Source organism: Sylvia atricapilla, chromosome 11 (genome assembly GCF_009819655.1).
Source record: "Sylvia atricapilla isolate bSylAtr1 chromosome 11, bSylAtr1.pri, whole genome shotgun sequence".
In the NCBI taxonomy this organism is placed as follows: domain Eukaryota; kingdom Metazoa; phylum Chordata; class Aves; order Passeriformes; family Sylviidae; genus Sylvia; species Sylvia atricapilla.
In genome coordinates, this window is record NC_089150.1 from 14776857 (window position 1) to 14800679 (window position 23823).

At 50.3% G+C, this 23823-nt stretch overlaps 2 protein-coding genes across 2 annotated transcripts; one reads left to right on the forward strand and one right to left on the reverse strand.

Annotated features, from left to right (window-relative positions):
- Positions 1–1070: 1070 nt before the first annotated feature.
- RBM5 (RNA binding motif protein 5) lies at positions 1071–16177 on the reverse strand. The gene is made up of 24 exons (XM_066326785.1): positions 16020–16177; positions 15472–15916; positions 15106–15261; positions 13115–13184; positions 12570–12643; positions 10183–10266; positions 9703–9763; positions 9479–9544; positions 9175–9335; positions 8027–8124; positions 7449–7536; positions 7148–7225; positions 6985–7057; positions 6379–6464; positions 5982–6060; positions 5634–5725; positions 4930–5094; positions 4312–4458; positions 4163–4234; positions 3246–3425; positions 2961–3035; positions 2426–2523; positions 2210–2339; positions 1071–1690 (listed from the first exon to the last, which is right to left on the reverse strand). Exons 1-24 carry the CDS (start codon positions 16034–16036, stop codon positions 1565–1567), a joined length of 2721 nt encoding a protein of 906 aa, XP_066182882.1. The 5' UTR covers positions 16037–16177; the 3' UTR covers positions 1071–1564.
- A 1942-nt stretch (positions 16178–18119) lies between these two features.
- PARP3 (poly(ADP-ribose) polymerase family member 3) lies at positions 18120–22695 on the forward strand. The gene is made up of 11 exons (XM_066326786.1): positions 18120–18227; positions 18796–19034; positions 19233–19358; positions 19757–19948; positions 20311–20446; positions 20684–20910; positions 21049–21201; positions 21351–21428; positions 21670–21847; positions 22051–22197; positions 22314–22695. Exons 2-11 carry the CDS (start codon positions 18852–18854, stop codon positions 22481–22483), a joined length of 1590 nt encoding a protein of 529 aa, XP_066182883.1. The 5' UTR covers positions 18120–18227; positions 18796–18851; the 3' UTR covers positions 22484–22695.
- The last annotated feature ends 1128 nt before the right edge of the window (positions 22696–23823 follow it).

A 23823-nucleotide genomic window follows, 5' to 3' on the forward strand; every position in this document is an offset into this window, starting at 1 on the left:
GCTTCCCCTGTGGAGCTGAAGAGTGAATGTCACACTGCAGGGAGAGGCCCTCGAGCCCAGCGATGCTCCGCATGCCGACACAGAGGAAACACCCCATGACAGACTGTCACAGCTGGGCCGCGTCTGCCACCTGGTGGAATGACCCGGGCACTCTGGCAGGGACCCCCCAAGCCCTGCAGTCCCGGTCCTGAGGCAGGGCTGGGGACATTCTCCACCTTGGCTCACCCCAAGCCAGGCACCCCTCAAAAATCAGGCAGCGGCCTGCCAGTGCAACAGAGACATAGGTGCAACCGCAGGAGCTGGCAAAGCAGGACTCACCCCTTCCAAAAAGCAGCCACGGGATGCTGGGTGGCCTTGACCCCAGAAGGGCTTTGCACCAACCACAAATGAATTGGCTCCTGCTTCATCCCACCCCTTCCTATGCCCACCTGGGGAGTAGGAAAGCCCACGGCTGGCTCAGCTTTGGAGGCTAAGCAAGACCCACAGCCAACAGCATCATTGAAAGCAGAGCTCAGGGCTAAGATCTGCTTATCTTGGCTCTTACAAAGAGGACTGTGAACAAGGCACAGCACAGGCGGAGAACAGAAAGGCAGTAATGGCACAGCTGCAGGATACCTCTGCTGAATCGCGTCTTCCCATCACCCAGCCTGCTGCAATTCCCTCCACAGCATCGAGGCAGGCCACAAGAAGCCAAAGTGGAGCACACGAGCCTTCCCAGAGGTGCCACAGCTGTCACCCCCCTCCCTGCCCACCAAAGGGCCAGCAGGACATCCAGGGCTCCTGGGCAAGGTCAGACACTGCTGCTGCTGCTGCTGCTCTCCTGCTCTTATGGTGATGGCAGGGAGGGCTACAGAGAGATCTGATGCTCCACCAGCCACCATCCAGGCTGGGACTGTGAGAAAGAAGCTGAGATCAAGGTACAGCACAGGGATGTAAGGAGGGAGGCGAGTGGAGAGCTGCACGGAACAAAGACTCCAGGATGAAGTCTTCATGAAGGAAGAAGCAGAATCACAGAAAGGACAAGTAGCATTGGCAACTTAATTCTTCATTCACCCACCGACAAACAGAAATAGGGTAATTTTTGGATGTATTTCATTTGGAAATGAGCCAAATTGGCAGCTAGAATCAAAGTCTTCAAAAAGTCTATACAAAGATGTATCATACAAAATGTACAGGAAAATTCTCCAAAAAAACCCAGACAGACAATACAACAAAAGGAGAGCAGAGACAGTTTGAAAGCACAGCTAACAGGTCCTGCTGCTGCTCCAGAGGGCAGGAGAGGCACCTGGACAACACGCTAAAACACAGAATACATTACACTATATACACGACCGTACAAAGATCAGCCATCTCCTTTGGTCTAACCAGGAGCTCTCCAGCATGAAGTCGAGTCAGTTCAAACAATCTGCTCATGGAAGCGTTTGTTACATGCCGAGCAGGGAACAACGTCCGAGGGAATGAAATGGTCAAGTCTAAACCAAAACCAGGATACAGCCAGGTCACCAAGGCTACGGAGTTTAACAGTCAATTCTTGCTAACAAGAAGTGCTCTGCAGTCAGAGGGGTTACTCCATCTCCGTGAAGCGAGCGAACATGGCTTTCCGCACTGCATCTTTGTATGAATCTGCCGTGGACACGCCATAGGAGCTGCCCTTGGCTCCCAGGCCAGCTCCTCTCATTCGTACTTGGGCCTGCAAGGGAACAGACACACTTCAGCTCTGCAGCGAGTGGCCAGACCACTGTGAGGGCACCACCAAAATTCCCACCAATCCAGCCAGCTTCCCAAGCTCCTATGGGGATCTCCACAGCCCTAAGTACCACCATGGACACTAAGAAACTGGAGTACACGTAATACCCCATCCTCATGCTTTGTGCTACTCTGGCCCCACTCCAACTGCACAGAACAGTTCCTAACAGCACAAGCTGGAGAACAGGCAAGGGCAGCAAAGGCAACGACTGGAGGGAGGGCAGCCCTTCCTGGGGTAGTGGGGCCACAGTGCCTCAGGAGTCAAGTGCCAAAGGGAGGAAGGCACAGCCCTGCCTCTACTTCAGCACTGGACAAACATGAGCAGAAGCCAACATTAAAAGGCAGCTTTGCAGTGGCTGGCAGTTTATTCCTTCAGAACTCTTCAGCAGCAAGTGCTTCTGGTTAAACAAGAAAAAAAACAAAGGCATAAAACCTCCTCAAGGAGACACCTCTCTTTACTTACCTCAATGGGTGCTGTGATGCCCTGGCATTTTCTTCCCAAGCCTGAACCTTCCCTCCAGCCCATGGCCTGCAGCATCTTGTTCCCTATATTACTGTTGTCAAGGCCATCTTTGGTGGGCTGCTCGTAATTTCTGAGGGAAGAAGAGATGAGTTAACAAGTGACCCACACTGCTCATGGTGCACTGAGGCAGCTGCTGAGGAGCTTTCGGATACGTACACTGTGCCTGCATCGTAGACCTTCTTGCGCTTGGGCTCCGGGGGCTCGGGGATGCCGTACTTTTCCCGCCTCTCAGCTGCTCTGTCTCTGTATTTCATCTGCATAAAGCAACTACAGTCAGCATGGATTTCAAGACATTTTTTTCTGCTTTGAGCTATGGGAGCCAGATGAATAATGCCTGTTACTGAAGAATGCTGTAGACTGCAGCCCACTAATACTAACACCACCAAGAGCACAGCCCAAAACCCAAGTCCCTGGAGCACCACCTGAACCAGCACTGGGGCAGAAGACACTTGCAGGTTTCTAGTCCTAGCCTGGTGGCCCTGAGCTAGAATGTAATGAGCCTTCCATGCTAAGCCGTATCTGTGGGATATGGGACACCTCTCCATCTAACAGGGCAGCTCTGAACCTTGACTGGAAAAGGGGTTGGCTTACAAGGATTATCTTGAGTGACGTGTGTAAGGATAAGGACAGCTCAACAGATCACCTGCACAGGTTTTCCATTAGCTACTCATCTGCTCATCTCAGCACTGACCTCTCTCTCACGCAGCTCCAAGGCTTCAAGTTCCTGCTCGGAAAGCTTTGATCTCCTATAGATATCCATGTTTTGCTGAAACAAGAAGAGATATTCACTTTAACAACATGAAATGCCCAACAGCTCTTCTTAAATGAAGTAGCTGACTTTTGGGAGAGCAACATTCCACCCACCAATTTTTGCTTTAAGAGAAACAGTTTCCCAAACAGCATCAAGCCTTGTGGCTTTGGTTTACACACTGAATTATGACAACTCAGTATTTTCCTCACCACGTAGTGTAACTACCTTGTGCAAGTCGGACAGCTGCTGGTGCCGAATCAGAGCATCTTTGTTTGGGAACTGCCTTCTACACAGCAGACAAGCCATCTTCTTCCAGTCAGTGAGCTTCTCCTCCTCATTCTCCATTCTTTCCAGTAAGTCCTCATCATTATCACTGTCACCACTGTAGGCAGCCACAAGGCCACGCTGTACAGGAAAGACAGCATTAAGGGGAGTGCAACAGTACCACAGTTCAGAGAGCACAAAGAGGGAACAAAGGCTACAGATGTGTATCCCCAGGAGGAACAGCATGCTCCCATTACGAAGGATGAAATCACAGAATGGCTGAGGTTGGACGGGACCACTGGAGGTTATCCAAGCTGCCTGCTTAAGCAGGGTCTGCCCCTAGAACACACCACTCAGGACTGTGTCCTGATGACCTTCGAGCATCTCTAGGAAACGAGACTCCACAGTTTCTCTTAGGAAACCTGTTCCAGTGCCCAATCACTCTCATAGCACTAGTTCTTTTTCTCATGCTCCTCTGGATCAGGATTTCTAAGAGCTGGCCTTGGCAATGAAGACTGAAACAAAGGTATTTAGTATTTCAGCCCTCTCTGCCACCTCTGTTACAAGGGTCCCTGCTCTATTAAGTACTGGGCCCACACTTTTTCAGTACTGTACTGCAACTCAAAAGAAATACATACCACAGTGGCTGCAAGACAATTCCCATTAGCCAAACAATATTTCTAAGTACAATCTATGTAGAAACCTCAAAACTTTTTCATGGCTAAAAAGAATCGCAGCTGTCCTCAGTGTATCTCTGTCACCCAGACAACTGCACTTGCACCACACCCTGCAATCATAAGCACCACTTTTTACAGGTAATGCCATAGAAATCCAGGTTTGAAAGCAAGTATTGGCTAAAGGTCCTCTACCATACTCACCTTTAGTGGATTTTCATCATCCCCGTTTTTCAACACCTCTGGCAAGATCTGCTGTCGCTCAGACAGAGCTCCCTGGATGAGACAAGAATGTCATGAGCACGGAGCTCTCTCACACGACCCCCACCACACACCACTGCCATCACCTTCACCTTTTTCTCAAAGAGGGCAAAGCCTGCATCTGCAGCTGCTGACTCCTTCCGCTCCTCCTCCCTGGTACTCAGTGGCTGGAAGCTATTTTTGAAGTTCTCTTTCTGCTTGTTCAAACTCTTTGCCCAGCGCTCCATGTCTTTAGCAATCTGAAATGCACAGTGGTTTGCTCACACAACTCCTCTCAAAGCTATCAATCTCTTATGACACCCATTCAATCTCCCATGCAGTTTCAGAACAAGTCAACCCACTACATTTTATTTTTAAACCACGGGACACTGGATGTAGTGCAGCTGTTTCCCTGTATCCAGCGTTCAAAGATAACACAGCTTGCTGCTTTTACTGTACAAACCCCTCCTTATCAAGCTAATCCTCTAAGTGATGGCTCAGTTATACTCCCACTGATCCTGGCAGGATTCCATAAGCACTCCTATGCAGAGCTTATTTCTGCACTGAAACCTTGCCAACTCCACCTCTCCTCAGCCCCCCCACAATGCCTGCAAATTGAAGGCATGCACCCCACTGAACAACCTAGGATTTCCTTTGTAATGAAAAAGGAGAAATATTATCGTGTTCCACAGGGAAGACTATCCCAGTTATGATCCCATTCTGACTTTTACCTGTTGGGCTGTTTTACTTTTAGGCTTCTCTTTCTTTTCTTTCACTTCTTTGGTAGTGGTTGTGGTAGCTGTCTGTTGGTACGTGACACCTTCTGCTGCAGGCATGTAGGTCTCCTTTTCGCCATCCCAGTACAGGTACTGCTGGGTTAAGGCATTGTAGTAATACTGCCAGAGGGAAGGAGAGGCAGACAGTTAAACACCTCACACGAGCTCAGTGTCCACGGGAGAACCCAAGCAAGCTGATTCACACTACTGCACCACACGGGAAGCCGTTTTGTAGAATCCAAACCAGTTTTGCAGACTCCACAGAGGAGTCGAAAGGCAGGAAGTGGCTGAAGCCTCTGTCCCCAAACACAGGCCGTTCTGCCCAACAGCACTATGGAGAATCTTTTGCTTCTCCCAAGAGATGACCCACCAGAGCCCAGAGCTGGGTGCACTTTGCTGGGCACTCCATAACGAAATAGCTCGTTACAGTGGCTGTGACAAGTGCTAATCCTATATGGGCCAAATGTGGAGGAAAATTAAGGAGAAGGAGAGAAAAATGCAGGGCTATACCAGAGGGAAATCAAGTCCCAGCCCTACACACACTGCTGAGTTATCTGCAAATTTGGTATGTTGTGCACTTCAAATGTCACTCGTATGATGAGAGAGAGGAAACTAATGGACCTTAACAGTTAAGACATGTGGGAAGAACTTGTGTTTACCTGGGAATTAGGATCATAGTAGAGCCCTGTTATAGGATCATAATAATATCCTGAAGATTCATCATATTGGTAGGTGGAAGTATCAGGGACAGCTGTAAAAAAATTAAAGCGTGGGACATGGTCGTTCCAGACGAATTCAGACAGGTATCTTTCTACATTTCAGGTAAAACTCGGAGACTATAGCAGCCACGACGGCAGACACATCTGTAAAGGGCTCTTAATCACCCGAGCAGCCAACGCTCTCCAGGGGCAGCTTCACCATGACACGGTGATGGAGCACTTGGCCAAAGCTGAGTTTTATTGCTACAGTGACAAAACTTGTCCCCAAGAGCAGCTCCGAGCACTTACCATACTTGGTTCCAGGCACTACGCCAGTTGGAGGAGCCGCCTGTGCCTGAGTACTAGTGGTAGGTGGTGCTGATTGTGTCTGAAAAAAACCCAAACCACAAACCTCAATTAGAAAATCTGTCACCAAGAAAACAAGGACAGCGAGCCAAGGCGTGAGCAGCGCACCCTACGCATACGACAGCTAACTCCTCCTCACCAGCATGCTTGGCACTCACCTTTAGCAAAGAACAAAACCATCCCAGAGAAGAAATGGCAGGTGACTTATGACCACAAGCACTATGACTAAGCCACGGACACTCAGAAGCTTTGCTGTACCACCCACTTTAAAAAGCAAAGGCTACAGATAAGCCACATATCCCAACGTTTGAAAGCAAGGACTCATCAGTGCTGTAATTACCGGAGAGTCAGGTGAGTTTGTCTGTTGATTATACAGCTGAGGACTCTGGGACACAACTGCAGCTGTCGTTGTAGTGACTGGAGCTCCTGCCAAAAAAGAGCAGCAATGCATAAGCAAACTAATTTGTAAAACAGTAGTGTATCCTAGGGCTAAAATTACTTTGTTTATAGTTTCAGCTATAATTCCAGCTCCAGCAGCTGAACAAGGCAAGAAGCGTTCAAAAGGAGATAGATACACAGTGGGTATCTCTACCCAGACATGGAATAGTTTCCTTTTCAGGAGGAAATATTCTGCACCCAAAGTCAGCAATTCCTGGCCTCTACAGCTGTCAGTGCTGAACATTTACTAGAATTGCTTACACTGCTATCATAAATTCAAGACCTTTGCCAATAGTCTGAAACAGAGGCCTTCCTCTCATCTTGCACAAGAGCTTCCACTTCAACAAATCCGTTACAGTTCTCTAGTAATGCATCCTCCTTCAGACATCCTGAGAGCAAAATGAGCCAAGTCTTCTTTTGCACAGCAGAATAACATAAAAGCTCAGGCAAAACACTACTGCAAAATTATCATTACAAACAACTGCTTCTGAGATGTTGGAAGCACTACCTGATATGGTAGCTGTGTCTGTGTCCAACACTCCTCCTTGATTTTGGTAGTACTGCTGATAATCCTGGGAATACTGTAAAGGGAAATGAACGACAACACAAGGTGAGTAATCTGCATATCCAAATTATGACAACCTACTGGTTAGAGCACCATCTCTACTAACCTGAGCATATTGTGAGTATCCATCCTGCCCTGACTGCAGATAGCTGTAGTCAAGGGTGCTGCCCTCTCCAGTCTGTGGCTGAAATTCAAGAAAGTAATTTTTGTCAGGGACAGGTAAACTACTTTATTAAATAATTTCAAGCATCCTACTGTTTAGGCTTCAAATTGGTTGTGGACCAGACATGTGATGGCTGGATCTGCCATTCGACAGCTCAACCAAGCACGTGGCCAGTGGGGCAATTACATGGTTTACATTTTCATTTTCTGGAAAGCAGGACTAGGAGTACGTCTCCAGATCATACCTGAGTGGATGACCACTGAGCTGCAGCAATGGCTGTACTTGCCACAGAGAAGGCGCTGACTCTGTTACCGTCTGGGAGAAGCAGATCTCTGCAATCACAAAACCAGGCACCTGAGTAAGTACAGCTTTTTACTGAAGTGTCTCCCTGTGCAAGGAGGTGGAGTCTGCCCTCACACATGGATTTCTTGGCAGTTATAAAACATTCGGAATGTAATGAATGAGCCAAAGCACTACTGGTAAAGGAATTTCAGGTTCCTTGTGGTAGAGTCAGTAACAAGTCAGGAGGTCTCCAAGGAAACAAAGGTGCTGTGCACACAAGTAGTTACAGTGTTATCTTCAGAGGAATGGAAATGGGTGTGGGGAACAGTGGGGAACACTGCTTACACACCCCTGGTAGGCAGTGAAGAGCAGAATGCATGCATTACAAGTCACTTACGGGAAGCAAAACTTTGGAGTTAGAATAAGCTTAATAAAAGCCTGGGTGACAAGAAGAAACCATCCAATATAGAGAGAAGGGGTGGGGGTGTGAATAAAAAGAAGCAAAAACCAAAAATGCAATTGATTGTTATCACAACTCACTTTCTGGCACTCTTTGCAAAGTCAACACCAATTGTTTTGCCATCAATTTTTAATGGTGGCTGAAGACTTTGTAAAATCTGTAGCAGTTGAGAAGCATCCTACAACAAAAAAAACTTGTTATTATGAAAGGCAGTTTACAGAGGGGGATTCAGAAGTTCCCCAAACTCCACCTTTTCACGTAGAGCTGCTGAAAAGAGCTAAAGATGTAAAAAAACCTCCATCTCCCCATATTAAACACATGCAGAAGAGCACAGTGACACCCTTAACAGCCCATGTGAAAATACTGAGCATTTCCTGGGTCACTATGTATTAAATTCCAAAATCTTAGCTTTATTAAGACACAAATTACTCCAAATCAAACATCAGCAAAAACTGAGATTAGCCACCTGTTTTTAATCCAACCACCTGCTTTTCTCTGACTAAAGCTGGTCCAAACAGATCACACTGCTGCTCGAGTTTGATGTACAGACTCCATGAATCATTTAGGTTGGAAAGGACCTTTAAAATCATCGAGTTCAATGGTTAACCCAGCACCACCAAGTCCACCACCGTGCCACATCCCTCAGTGCCATATCCATATCCAGGAACAGAGATTCACTGCCCTTCAGAGACCCCATGCCAGCATATGACCTCCCTGAAACTTAGGAGGCTTCTCTTGTACCTCTGCAATTTCCTGTGTTTCAATTTATGGTTACTGCCTATTGTCCTATCCTTATATATCCTTGAGAGTATGTTTCTGCTGTCCTTCCACCCTCCCACTGGATGCTGTTGAGAAGAGCAACATCTGTGTCCTCCTCTGTTCTCAAGGTGGAAGAAGCCTAATTCTGTGCACCTGTTCCCACACTGTATGCCCCAGATCTTAGAATCCGTTAACGAAGCATGATCCCGCACCAGTACTTCTGCAATCCAAGCACGAAGCTAGGCTGTAATTCAGAACAGAACTCTGCTACAAAAATAGCTTTTCAATGTGCTCCCAACATCCCACCACATTTCAAACTGCAGCTACATATCATCAGCTTTGACACATTGTGTCCATCAACACTCCCTGAAGGAGGCCAGTCCTTCAGACAGCTCAGGACTCTAAGTGCTGCAGGGAGAGAAGGACGTTAACCAGCTATTTCTCTCTGGAGCACCAGTAAGTTCCTCACCATGGCAGAAGACAGCTGCACAAATGCAAAGCCTCTGTTCTGCTGAGTCTGCTTGTCTTTGATAAGACGAATATTATTGACTGCCAGAGATGCATATGGAGACAAGGCAGTCATGATGGATTCCACTACTGTGTGAGGAGCAATGTTTCGGAGAATGATGGCTGAGGAGAAAAAGCGTAACATCAGTAGTGTACACAATGGCTTTGCAGGGTCTTTCAAGTCCTTCAGCCAGTAGGCTGAGATACAGAAAGGATTTTTAGTATGTGTGTTTACATTTCATATTCCAGAGTCAAAGATCACTTACTATCACAGTAATAATCCACAGACTGAACGGCTTCTGCTGCTCCAGGTGGTACCTCCTGTTCTGAATCTTTGTATGAAGAGAAAATATTCCAGTCAGGATATGGCTCATTCACTTCAAGCTCAGCATTTCATAAGCTAGTCTAGAACCTACACGGAACTCTGGTTCCTACAAAGGCCAGAAAGTTTCCCAGAAAACTGAACATAAAAGAGATCACAGTAACGTACCGAATTTGTCCGCTCCACAGCGGAAGCATTTTAGCCTCCTTCTGAAGTTGTAAAGGCAGCACTGTAACAAACAAGAGAAGCCAGAAAGAACTTAGGTAATTTTAGCAATGCTGCATTTGCTGTACACTAACAAAACCCAGACATTCACACAAAGTAACACAACAAAGCTAAACCCACCAGAATAATCCAGAACATCAAAAGCCACCTTTATCTCTACCACAGCTGCTTTTCAGAACATCCCAGCTACTTTCTCCCTAGTCATCTCAAATCAGTTATTTTAACTGTGTAGTCTTTAGCTTACAATCCCAGGCACAGTCACTACTATAAAAAGCAGTGTTAGAAGGGAACACGTGCTGGGGAACAATTTAACTTTATGGGCAGCAGAAACAGGTTTAATTCAGGTGTCACTTTCTTCAAACCACTGAGCAAGTGGAGGACTCTAGAGCAAGACAAACTCTCCCACAGAAACATGTGTTGTACCTTGTTGCACAGCCAGTCCTCAAATTTAGGCCTTGGGTTGCTGTAGTGCATTGCAATCTGCTTCCCTTGAATCACCAGCTTTTTCTGCAAAAAAAGTGGTTTCAATTATTCCTGTATCAAGACACACATGTCCATTTTCCCATGGCAGAGCACCCTTCGGAGGAATCAGTGCTCCTGAATTAAATGGACAACATATGGGGAGGATGTGGAGGACAACCACCGCCACCTACACCCTGCCCATCCAATCCTGCAGAGAGGAGGACGAGGGCAGTAAGAGAATGGGATGTGGAGCAAAGATAAACAGAATCAGGGAGTGTAGAAAAAGCTGCCAAACACTAAACGCTGACATGGAACCAGAAAGTGTCTCGAAGGAGACAGAATCCTGATCTGCTGCATTCATATTAACACATTTTTAGGAGTCTCTTTGCCCCCAAATTTCTATTCACTTCTGGCATAGCACTGACCGACTTTTTAAACATGTCCTTAGGTAACTGCTTCACTTCGTCCCCTACTCCAAACACCCCACATCTTTTAACCATATTTGGATTTACTTTTCCAAGCACACTTCAGAAGTATCCCCTTGAAAATACAGTAATTCCTCCCAAAGGGACCCTGCTTAGACTTCTTGAAGGCTGGATTACAAGTGCCATCAACCGAAACATTAACTCAAGAGTGGTTTCATTTGACTACTGCATCAGTTCAATTGGAAGCCTGCACAACAGGTTTGTGTTCTTCATTCAGGCAGGAGCTCTCCAAAATGAGTAACTAGATTGCACGTGAAGCTTCTCCAAGGGTAGGAAAAGTTCATAATGCTTTCAGCATGTCCTCTCACTCTGACTTCAGAGGAGCTAGGAATTTACAACTACTAAGAAGCCCTGACTCTCAGCCTCACGCTTTGCCAAGCGTGGGTATGCAGAATGGCCTTCCAAAACACGGCTATCAACATATTTTGGTCAAACAGGTGGAAGCACATGTGAGGAAGTGCTATTAGAGGCCACACCCCAGACACTGCAATGGCAGAACCATTTTTATAGCAGGCTGGCTTTCTACCAGTGTCAGGACCAGTGGCTTTTCTGGTAACAGGGTGGTCTGACATAGATCTAGCACGTAGCATGAATAAGGCTCTCACATTCTGCACGACTAAACAGGGCAAAGCCATTGCTCCTACCGGCAGGAGGGAGGGTTGGAGGGCCCAGCACTCACTGGATGTGCACACATAGAAACAAGGCTGCTGGCATAGTTGCAATACATCATTCTGTCATCTAACAGTCAGCAACCCGGCTGCTGGGGACAGGCTATGTTTTCCCTACTACTAAGGTGGCTGGTTACTGGAGTGAATTTGAGTATATTTCAATAAATGATGCATCAATACAGCTTTGTATATATTAAAAAAAATCTATTTCTGAAAATACGTTCAGCAATAATTTCTTGGTATTAAGTCTTTTCCCTGCAGCCACCTGCCCTACTGAGCAGCATATCAGGAAAACAGAATTCAAAAGCTGCTCTCTGGCTGGGGAACTCACCCTTGGTGTGGGACATATGAAATGCTATCCCAGCACAAGGCATATGACAACTTCCATCTGCTGGAACTGCCATGAATCCCATTATGGTGCCATTTCTTTATTATAACATGAACAGAGCAGATAAACAGTCATAATGCTGTCACAGGGCCATTGCATCAAATATTCAGGTGCAAGAAGAATCAGTGGTTTGATGCACTCTGCTCACTTTGAGAATATTTTAAGTTCTGTTGTTAAAATAGGTTATGACTAATCAAGTAAATAGTGAAAGCAAGTGAAACTGTTTGCAGTGCTACAGGAAAATCTCATGAGAAAACAAACCAGAGGATTCTTACTGCATTTTGGCTCCTTATCAAGTCATAGTAACAAAAAAGCCAAAATACAGAGCCTAGCAGGTGTGAGATCTCACTCTCTGCTGACTTAATTGAAATGAATGTGCTTTTTCCTCCAGAAGAGCCAGTTCCCCCTCTTTAACCAGGGTAACAGATTATTGCTAAGAACTGACACTTCTCTTTCAGGGTTAACACCAACGTAACACAGAGATGTGGTGCTTTCTCTGACAACAGAGAACAAAGCATCAAGTGGAAATACACTAGGATTTTCCAACAACTACCAGCCAAATCTTCCTAAGCCAATTAAATGGAAACCAAGTAATTTAAAACAACGGCACCTTTAACCAAAGTACAACATTCTCTCCTAATTTTACCTTATATGTTACAAATTTTAATATATACAAAGCTTTTATTCTTTAAATCACTGTTACGGAACAAACCACTCCTTCCACCTTCTTTTTTTTTTTTTTTTTTTGTTAAACTGTACAGACTTGTTCCATTTTCAGGAATATCTAGACTTGGTGAGTGAAGCAACCTGATTGGCTTCCATCCAGCTGGTAGCATCTTGAAAGTGATAAAACTCCACGAAGGCGAAACCACGGCTTACACCTAGAGACAGCATTCAGATATAGACGGGATACTTGTGTTAGTCAGTTCCTTTAAAACAGGTGAATCTCTCTCCAACTGCTTCATTACTTCATGACAAAGCAGCTTTACAAATGCGACGCCAACTGCTGGGATCTGCTCGTTATTTTGCCATGGCAAGGAACCAAGCTGCCTTAACTGGCTACATTTCACTTGATTTGAATCCATGTTTAAGGGTAACCATGCAACACACTACATACTATTAAACGGGTTCATACTATTATTACTTACCAATACCTGTTAACAAAACCCCCTGTAGACAGACTTCTTTTAACATGTTGACCAGCTATCTAAGTCTTCCAAAAAGCCACATTCCTTAGCCATGGCAAACCTTTTTTTTTATTGCATGTGCTTGCAGTTTGGGGACAATTCTGGATACTCTTTTGGGCTGGGGAAGAGGAAGGTGATGTCAAAAACTGGATTAAGAGCTCTCACCTGTCTTTCTTTTCATCAGCCTCACGTCTGCAGGCTGAGGACCTTCAAAGGACTCAATAAGCTCACGAATCTGCAGGAGATTTTGATTCAACAGATGAAATTTTTACAGAAGAAACAGAAGTCACAGAAATAACCTACCTTGCAGTATCCTCCAACATATACACAAAACAACATTTTCAACACTATCTCAGAGACAAAGAAAAATTTTACTGAGAACCCAATAGAGGACTGATGAGCATCAAAGTCCATAATCTTCTGCTACAAGCTAAACCAAATGTAATCCTCACTCAGGACACTGAATCATTCAGAATCTGAATCCCTATGATCATGTGTTTTCAGATTATTTGGACAGTATTTGGCAAAGACTGTGCATGACTCCAAGTTTTTTAAAAGTGCTCGCATCCCTCTCCCTGCATGTCTAAATACCCTTTGCTCCTAGCAATGAAAAAAAAGAAGCCTACACTGCAAGGCTCCATGATGAATGTATTCCTAAACCTCATGCTAAAGTCTTACCCTCTAACTGACCCTCATCAGCTTTTCAGGATAAAGAAGATTTGTGAAGAACATGTCATCAAAAAAAAGAAAAAAAAAAAAAAACAACCTAAAAAAACAAGAGTTTTATTACAGTTTTTCAGCTGTAACAAAGCTGCTGTGGCACAGGCAACCTCAGGCACTGTGCAGAGGCCTGGAGGAAAAACAAACACTAACAAATATTTTAATTTTAGAGCAGAGGGCACAAGGTTTTTCAGCAGCTTTCACAGAATTCAAACCACATTACATGCGAGAGGGCTGCTCAGCAGAATCAAAACTTATCTAAAGCTACCTGTTTATATGCTGACTGGAAATAGTATCAGATAAGCAAGCAAATTTTTCTTACGAAATATGTAGGAAAAAAATTAAAATTGTACATAACCAGAAGTGATGTTAACTTAAGAATTCAACTCTACGTTCCAAGATGCATTGTCTACGCCCTGAGTTCAGAATTAAACATTCATATAAATTATGCTACAGTTATTACACAACTGTAGAGCTACATCACTATCTCAGAAAAAATAACTGGTCTAAAGTGTTCTGTGTAATGTCTGACTGGGCTGTCTCATTTTTATGCAAGAACCTACACTTGATTTCAAACACTCATGAAAATACGAGATCATTATATGGTGATTAAGAACCCTCAATATCAGGAGGGTAACAAGCAGTCAATGAAAAAGCCAAGGAAAAAAATCTCCATTGTAGAAACGGTGTAAATGTATTCTCTGCACTAGGAATATACACATCAGAGGCAGAGGCGGAGTCTTGACTGAAAACAAACTGGGACAGCTCAGCTTTTGCCCGTCAAATAACAGTTGTGGGCTTACAGCTTGGGAACCAAAATAACCCAGCAAGGAAAAAAAAAAACCCTAAATAATTACCATAAATTAAAAAAAAAATTCTTAAAGCTTTAACACCTTTTTTATTAAACAAGTTAGACAAGCAAGCACCAAGCTCGTCGGTCCTTGCTCCCTCAGCTCGGCAGCAGCCATTTTGACTCCCACAGCTGTGCCCACACAAAGCAGCTTTGTGCGGGGCTGTGCTCGGCGGCTGTGTGTGACCCCATCAGTCACAAGTTCTGGCCTCGAGAAAGACCAGAAAAACTGGTGATTGCCACCTCTTTGTCTCTGTCCCCCGCCCCCCTCCCTGTAGTTGGGCGAAGCAGCAAAAAAAATCTGCCTTTTCCCTCCTATACGGAAAAGCAGCAAAGAGCAGGCACTTTAAAATCCACTCTTAGGGAACGCATCCTAATATGCGTAAAAAACCGAGTATTTACGGCTCATTCCGTTTGAAAGGGACTGATTAACATTGAACTGACCTCTATTACTTAACACTGGGAGTTTTAAAATGCTTTCAGGACTCAAAATGGCAGCGCGACAGCGCTGGAGAGGGGCCACCATGATGCAGCGCTCAACAAAATGGCAGCAGCCGCTCCGGCACGGCCCTGCCCAGCTACTCACATCGTTCTCCGTAACCGTGATGGGGAGCCCACGCAACATGATGGTCTTGCTCTCTTTTTCATCGTTAATATCGTTCCTGTAGTCGTGCTCGCCGTAGTCGCCATCGGAATGGTACCCGTCCTCTGATTTATCGCTGTTCCTGCGCTCCCGCTCCCTCTGGAAGCCAGCGCCCAGGATTAGCCACCGCGATTACCTGCAGCGTGTGTCCCCAAAGTGCCACACGAACGGACGGCGACACGGACACCAGCCGCCGGCCCGGGGCTGGTCCCCACGGCCTCGGGCAGCGCTCCGCGATCAAACCCGCTCCCGGTGCCCTCCGCCCCGCAGAGCCCGGAGTGCCGGCCCTGGCCCCCCGACCCCGCTCACCTCGGGGCTATCGTAATCGCGGCTGTCGTAGTTTCTATCGTAGTCCCGGCTATCGCGACTGTCGTAGTCTCGGCAATCCCGACTATCGTAGTCCCGGCAATCGTAGTCTCGGCTGTCCCGGCTGTCGTAGTCGCGGCAATCTCGGCTGTCGTAGTCTCGGCAATCGCGGCTGTCGCGACTGTCGTAGTCTCGGCAGACCCGGCTGTCTCGACTATCGTAGTCCCGACTGTCGTAGTCGCGGCAGTCTCGGCTATCGCGGCTATCGTAGTCTCGGCTGTCGTAGTCTCTACTGTCGTAGTCGCGGTAGTCATCATAGCGGTCACCGCGGCGCTCCTCACTGGACCTCTTGTAGTCATCCCTCCGCCGGCTGCGGGACTCCCGCTCATCGCGGTCCTCCCTCTCCACGATGGAGCCGTAGCGGCCGCTCCGCTCCGTTCTGCTCACCCTGCGGGGCACAGCGGGCCGAGCTTAGAGCGTGAAGCGCCCGCCGCGACCCCCACCACTGCCCGCCTCCTCCCGTCTCCCCTCGCCCTCCCGCCGCCGCTCACCGCTTGTCCGAGCCCATGCCGCCGCCCAGGATCCGCAGGCACCCGGCACGGCACAATCCGATACCACACGCCAAGGACGCCCGCACAGCCCCTCTCGCTGCCTTGCTACAAAATGGCGCCTAAGGGACCGCCCGTCTTCTACCCAGTAGCCACCTCGCGCCCCGACTGGAAGCTTCCAGGCGGGGCGCGGGCGCGGCGGCCGTGCGGCACGCCGGGAAATGTAGTTAGAGGGGCCGCCGCCATTAGGGGTTCCGCCGTCCAGCCTCCTCCACTTATGGGACTGGGAAGCTCAGAGCCCCGTCCAGCTTGACTTTGGATACTTCCAGGGATGGGGCAGGCGCAACTGCTCTGTGAAACGTGTCCAAGCGCCTCGCCACAGTGCGTTTCTTCTTCATGCTGTCAATTTAAAGCTGTTATCCCTTGTCCTGTCACTACGTCCCCTATCCAAAGTCCTGTGTCCCGTGCCACGATGGGACCTGGAGCCCCCTGAGGCACCGGAAGGGGTCTAAGTTTCCCCTGGAGTCTTCTACAGAGTGAAGAATCCCAGCTCCTTCCCCCCTGTTAACAGCTAAACAGTTTTCATGGCCTACCACCCCTTTAGGGAGCATCTGCCTCAGTTAAAAGTGAGTCACTTCTGCCCCCAAGGGAGGACATGGGACTGTACCCCCGCCTGCACTGCTTGGGCTCATATGGCCAAGCCCAGGAGCTGCAGAGCCAGCAAGATTTGGCCCCAGCAGTGTTGTCCTCTCCATGTTCCCAGCACAAAGGGCACCTCTGCCTCGTTCCCATGATACTAGCACCAGTCTCTGCTCCTGCACTACTCCTGCCTGGACCCGCAGCCATTGGAGCACAGTAGGTGCTGGCCAGGAGCAGGCGGAGGTTGCTGAGAACCCTTCAAACCACATTCAAATGCAGTCAGGTCCTCCTCAGTGCCTGGTCCTTAGCCCTGCATATTTCCTTGGGACCCAAGAAAAGATATTTAACACACAAAATGGTGCCATCTTAAAGTTTTTCAGTTTTTATTATTTGTTAGTCTCAGAGCATGGTGGAGTGGGGCTGGCTGGAGGGCAGGGTGGTGTCAGGGTCACACTTCATCCAGGGACTGCTTGGCAGAGCAGGCAGTACAGAGCAATCAGGCAGTACAGGCATACAGGCAGTGCAGTCAAGCAGCAAAGGCAGGCAGTGCAAGCAGGCAGGCAGTACAGACAGACAGGCAGTACAGACAGGCAGTACTGACAGGCAGTACAGACAGGCAGTACAGACAGGTAGTACAGACAGACAGTGCAGGCAGCACAGACAGGCAGTGCAGGCAGCACAGGCAGTGCAGGCAGCACAGACAGGCAGTGCAGACAGGCAGTACAGACAGGCAGGCAGTGCAGGCAGCACAGACAGGCAGTGCAGGCAGCACAGGCAGTGCAGGCAGCACAGGCAGTGCAGGCAGTGCAGGCAGCACAGACAGGCAGTGCAGGCAGCACAGGCAGTGCAGGCAGTACAGACAGGCAGTACAGACAGACAGGCAGTGCAGGCAGCACAGACAGGCAGTACAGACAGACAGGCAGTGCAGGCAGCACAGACAGACAGGCAGTGCAGGCAGTACAGACAGGCAGTACAGACAGACAGGCAGTGCAGGCAGTACAGACAGACAGGCAGTGCAGGCAGCACAGACAGGCAGTGCAGGCAGCACAGACAGGCAGTGCAGGCAGCACAGGCAGTGCAGGCAGCACAGACAGGCAGTACAGACAGGCAGTACAGACAGACAGGCAGTGCAGGCAGTACAGACAGGCAGTACAGACAGGCAGTATAGACAGACAGGCAGTGCAGGCAGCACAGACAGGCAGTACAGACAGACAGGCAGTGCAGGCAGCACAGACAGGCAGTGCAGACAGACAGGCAGTGCAGGCAGCACAGACAGGCAGTGCAGGCAGCACAGGCAGTGCAGGCAGCACAGACAGACAGGCAGTGCAGGCAGCACAGACAGACAGGCAGTGCAGGCAGTACAGACAGGCAGTACAGACAGACAGGCAGTGCAGGCAGTACAGACAGACAGGCAGTGCAAGGGTGCATGCGCTACTCAGTGGTGTGTCAGCTGTTTCCACTGTCATCCGTGGGTGGTGCCTAAGGAAAAAGTTTGTCCTCTGGGGAGGCTGCCCAACTTGCCTGAAGGCTCTCGGCAGCTCCTCGGCAGGCAGCCCTGGCCAGCCGGAGCAGGTAGGACTGCTGCCTGTACCTCTGTTCTCTTTGCTGCCCACAGCACCCCCTCTTCAGCTGAGAATGTCAGGGGGCATAGCAGACACGGGCTGTCCAAGCCCCTCTCCTGCCCAAATCAAAGCATTTCACTGGTCTTGAGAGGGACTAGGGGGATGGCATTGCATATCTGGGGCGTGTCGTTGCATTGTTTCCCCTCTCGCATATCCCTGGGGGCACAGAGCTGGGTGAGCCTTGGGGACACACTGCTGTGGATTGGGGGTCCCTAGTGAGGAGAGGGGGGGTCCGGCAGGCCCCCCACCTCTCATGAAGCAGCTAAGCCCCCCTGTGCCCCACCCTTGGCTTTGCCCCCCTACAAAGCTGAGGTCCGTCAAGGGCTGAAGGGTGCGTAGAGGCTCTTGCACCCACCCTGAACACAGGGACAAGACTCAGACAGTTTATGAGCAGAGGTGCCATCCCCTCCTCCAGCCCTGCTGTAGGCTGAAGGCACAGGGAAAGCAAGGCACAGCCCACCGGACATTCCAGGAAGGGCAGCTTGGCATCTCTCACTTCTCCCTCTGCTGTCTCCAAGGATTTTTCTGGAGGATTAAGGCTGGGCTGGCCCCGTGGCAGCGGGGGGGCTCAATCATGGCTTCCAAGCACCGAGCTTCTCCCTCAAAGCAACCAGACAGCAGGGAAAAGAAACCCAAAGTAGAAGACAAGGATGACACCTGGAGCTCCACCTTGGCAATTCTGAAAACTGCTCCCAAGGAGAAACACCCCACCAAAATTGATGAGCTGTGCCCCCTGAGCACAGCCCTGGATGCCCGGGTGAGAGCAGGGCTGAGGTACTCAGAGGGTCAGGGGTGGGAGGCTTGGGGGAGTCTCAGAGCAGCCCCTGCCCTGTTGATACAGGATCAGCCCCAATTTTCCTTGCAGATGCCCATGTGTTCCTACTGGGACAATTCTGCACCCTCTCCTTCACCAAACGCTCCCAGGTGCCAGCTCAGGCCGTGTCACTCACTGTAGGTCTATGAGGACTATGACTGCACCCTGAACCAGACCAACATCAGCGCCAACAACAACAAATTCTACATCATCCAGCTCCTTGAGCAGGGTGGTTCCTACAGTGTCTGGAGCCGCTGGGGCCGCGTGGTGAGTCCACCTGGGCATCACTCATCTCCTGCACCTCAGCTGTCCCCACCCTGCCTTCGGAACCCCAAAAAACCCTGGTGGTCCTTGGCCCCAAAGCAAGCACCCAAGTGTCCTGCACTTTAATGGGGCAGGCTTCAAGGACTTATCCCCACACAACATAGTCAGCCTTTCTGGGGCATGTCTGGGGCATGTGGCACCTGTCTCTGCAGTGAATGTGAGTGTGACAGCCCAGCAAAGAGTCCTGGGGTGTCTTCCTGAGCTGGTGGTTCAGCACATTCCTGCTCACTCTCCCACAAACCTGCTATCACAGCCCCCCTTGTTCCTGCTTGCTTCCACCAGCATGGGGCTGGTGGAGCAGGGATGCAGGGGAGGTCCTAACCACTGCTGTCCACTACCAGGGAGAGGCAGGCCAGTCCAAGCTCATGGCCTGCGCCTCTCTGGAAGCTGCCAAGAAGGACTTTGAGAAGAAGTTTCGGGAGAAGACCAAGAACAGCTGGTCAACAAGGGAGAATTTCATTGCCCATCCAGGGAAGTACACGCTCATTGAGGTGCAGCCAGGGGCTGGGCAGGAGGTGGAAGTTGCCCTCAAAGTGAGTACTCTGGGCACCCAGGTTGTCACCATGGTGGGATGGTCCTCATTGCATTCTGGGCCCGTTGAACACCAGGACATCCAAGAGAGTCAGCAGGATGGGATGAGTTTTGAGAGGGGTCTGGGTGCATGCTGAAACAGCTTGCAGGCAGAGATTTGGGGCTAATGGGTTGAAATGGAGTGGGAGGGCATCCTGAATTAGAAACATGACCTTCTGGGTGGCATTGGCCATGGAAAGTGGAGGCAGCACCTGCGCATTGCTCTGCTGCCCCAGGACCAGGCTTTCCTCGCAGAGGCGGGCAGCCCTGGTGCCATGCTCCCACAGCCTCTTGCAGGCTTGCAGCTGTTGTGGGGTGTCTGCAGGTGGATGCCGTGGATGGAGGCAAGGTCTGCAAGCAGCGAGTGCTGCCCTGCACCTTGGACAGAGCCACACAGGACCTGGTGTCCCTCATCTTCAGCAGTGACATGTTCCAAGATGCCATGCAGACCATGAATATTGGTAGGAGGTGATGGGTTGATGGGTGGCATGGGCTCAGTCTGGGGGGTGCAGGCGGGGAGGTGAACAGAGCAGAGGTGCTGATGGATTTTAGAGCATCCCCTCTGATACCCTGGCACCTGATGGGACTGTGGACACCCCATGCTGGGTGCCCACACTTGCCCGTGGTGATAGTGGAGGTTCTTGGAAGTAGCTGTAGAGCAAGCGGGGTGGATGGGTTCACCTTGCCCTCCCCTGCAGATGTGAAGAAGATGCCTCTGGGTAAGCTGAGCAAGCAGCAGATTGCGAGGGGTTTTGAGGCACTGGAAGAGCTGGAGGCAGTGCTGAGGGAGCAGCCCCCCCAGGCCGCTCGCCTGGAGGAGCTCTCCTCACGCTTCTACACCATCATCCCACACAACTTTGGACGGGCACGGCCACCCCCCATTGACTCCTCTGACCTGCTGCGTGCCAAGAAGGACATGCTGTTGGTGAGATGCCAGAACACACAGTGTGTGGCATCCCTTCCCGGTGGGGCCGGAGCTGCTGGCAGGAGTCTGGGCTTGCCCTGGTTCCCTGGCACAGTGCCAGCACTAGCGGTGAGGATCTCCCTGCTCTGTTCCTGCCAGGTGCTGGCTGACATTGAGGTGGCACAGAGCCTGCAGGCACAGAAAATGAAGGAGGAGGACGAGGAGAAAAAAGTTCCCCATCCACTGGATCAGGATTACGCCCTGCTCTGCTGCCAGCTCTCCCTGCTGGACCCAGCTTCCCAGGAATACCAGGTGCTGCTTGTTCCACAGTGTCCCATAATGGGAAGCAATTGTGTTAGGCCTGAGGGCACGTGAAGTGTTCCTACTGTCCCAGGGGGACCGTGGGCATTGCTGAGATGGCTGCCTGGAGTGACACAGCTTTTTTCCCTCTCCTTTGGCAGCTGATCCAAACCTATGTGACACAGACTGGTCACCAACTCCACATCCTCAACATCTGGCAGGTGGCCCGAGATGGTGAGGTGAGGACGAGGTGATTCTCCCTATGTCACAGTGGGAGTCCCATGGTTGCACTCTAGGATTGCTTTAGGGCTTCTCCATCCAAGAGGGAATTCAGCTCAGCTGGCCAGGGCCAAACCGGCACCCAGTCTCCTGCCCCTCCAGCCGGGCATTGGGGCTGGGCTGGGAGGTGGGTGGCAGTCCTTCACCCCTGGGCAACCATGTGTCCCTCTGTGGACAGTCCTTAGCTCTGCATCTCTGCAGGATGAGCGTTTCAAGGCCCATGACCTCCTGGAGCACCGGCGCCTGCTTTGGCATGGCACCAAAGTGGCGGTGGTGGCGGCCATCCTGAAGAGTGGGCTGCGCATCATGCCTCACTCGGGTGGGCGCGTGGGCAAGGGCATCTACTTCGCCTCCGAGAACAGAAAATCAGCCTCCTATGGTGAGGGTCTTGGGGTGGGCTTGGCTGCTTGTGATGCCCACAGGGTCTGTGTGAGCCTGGCTGCCTTTGCATACCCCCTGCCAGGCAGCTGTGGGCTTGCCAAGCCCCTTCCCTGCCATGGCAGTTGGTCCCAGTGTTCCAGCACAACCAGATGGGAATACCAGGGATAGTGCTATCATCCCTATCCCTTCCTCCCATGGCAGTGGGCTGTACATCTAAGAAAGTTGGCATCATGTTCCTGACGGAGGTGGCTCTGGGCAAGCCCTACCGCATCACCTGTGATGACCCCACATTGTGTCAGCCACCTGCTGGCTATGACAGTGTCCTGGCCTGTGGCCGGACAGAGCCAGGTGAGCCTGGGGCAGGAGAGGTGCGCCAGGGGTGGCTGTGGGGCTGTGGTGGGCACAGGGCAGAGGGGGAGACACCCAGATCTCAGGCTTGATTGATGGGGTGTCTTCTGGCCCAGATCCTGCACAGGATAAGGAGGTGCTGCTGGATGGCAAGAAGGTGCTGGTGTCCCAGGGCAAGCCCATCCCTATGCCCGCCTACAAGGACTCCTCCTTCAACCAGAGCGAGTACCTCATCTACCAGGAAAGCCAGTGCCGGATCCGCTACCTTGTCCAGCTCCGCTTCTGAGGGTGCTGGGAGCACCACAGCCCTGTCCCAGCACCAAGTGGTGACACCCATCAGCCCAGAGCACAGTGATCTGGACTCTCTGGCTACCCCACCTGGGGCTTTATCCCAGCTGGTGGATGGGGTCCGCCGCTTGGGACCCAGAGAGCCACAGCCACCCCAAAGGATGTCTCACTAGAAACAGCTCCTTGGGGGGTCAGGGCACTTGTCAGCTGGTAGAGGGGCTTCTCAGCATCGGGCAGAGCAGTGATTTTTCAGCTCAGTGATTTCAGCTTTCAGTGATTTCAGCTCAGTGCTCTTAGCTCATGCCCTTGTGAGTTAGCCCCTCTTTTAGCCGGCCATGGTGAGAGAGAGAGAGGTCTCGTATGGAATTTCCGCAGGTGGTACTTTATTGGAATGGTACCAGCGAAGGGGATCCAGGGACGAGGAACCTCTGCCGACCAGAGGAAACCCAGGGGTTTTTATGGGACACCAGGGTGGGAGGAAAAGGGTACAGAACCAATCAATTGTAACAGATCTATATAAAATCCCGAGGGGGCTTGTGGGTCTCCGGACAGGTCGCCGTGGCTAGGAGGTTTGTCTTTGTCTTAGGGGCTCTGGGTGAAGTTGCAAAATTCTTCCTTGACTCTTCAGCTTGGCTCCCTCCAGGGCAGAGCAGCCGGGGCTCCGCCCACCTCCACAGGGCTTGGCATGGGGACAGGCTGGCATGGGGACTGAGCTTGCTTTGACTGAATAAAAGCACTGTGCCTTGCACTGAGTGGTGCTCTCACTTTCCTGCCCAGCAAGGTGGGTGTGCTGTAGGGAAGGGTGTCAGTGGGTCCCTGAAGGGATGGCATGGGTGGCTCTGGAGGGGCTGAAGCCTTCAGATGAAAGCTGGTGTCTTTGAGAGCCAGCTGTTCTTGTCACCTTAGCAAGGCACAGAGCTCATGTGCACCTTGTGGCATCAGAGCTACAGAGGATGAGCAAGATCTGCTGCCCTGCCTGGGCATGGAGGAATCCATCCATCCATCCTGGGGGTGAGTGCCTGCCCTCTCTCTAGTGCCATGCCTAATGCCATGCCTGCTGTCCTGCCCCAGCCTGGTGCTTGTGCCAGGCTGTTCTCTGTGCTCGTGTGTCCTCCTTAAGCACATGTCCCGGTGCTCAGGCTACCAGGCAAGCGCAACTCTTCCTGTGTCACCCTGATGCCCCATGATCATCCATGTGCCAGTGGAGATGATTTGCTGCAGACCTGCCTGTAGCTCTGTCCATTGAGCCCTAGGGACTTGAGGGCTGAACTGTTCCTATGGAAGGACTAGGCCTGGTAGAGTGGGTGGCGATTCACAGGGGTCAGGAACCCCGATCCC

Bases quoted from the DNA above. Each gene is read 5' to 3' on its own strand.
- RBM5 (XM_066326785.1), bottom strand. The intron at 10,267-12,569 runs GTTGCTTCACTC...CTTTTTTTGCAG, and splicing joins GCTGGATGGAAGCCAATCAG to AAAAAGCTGGTGATTCAAGG. The intron at 8,125-9,174 runs GTGAGGAACTTA...TTTTTGTTGTAG, and splicing joins TGCAGCTGTCTTCTGCCATG to GATGCTTCTCAACTGCTACA.
- PARP3 (XM_066326786.1), top strand. From the start codon at position 18,852: ATGGCTTCCAAGCACCGAGCTTCTCCCTCAAAGCAACCAGACAGCAGG. The intron at 20,911-21,048 runs GTGAGATGCCAG...TGTTCCTGCCAG, and splicing joins CCAAGAAGGACATGCTGTTG to GTGCTGGCTGACATTGAGGT. The intron at 21,202-21,350 runs GTGCTGCTTGTT...CTCCTTTGGCAG, and splicing joins CAGCTTCCCAGGAATACCAG to CTGATCCAAACCTATGTGAC.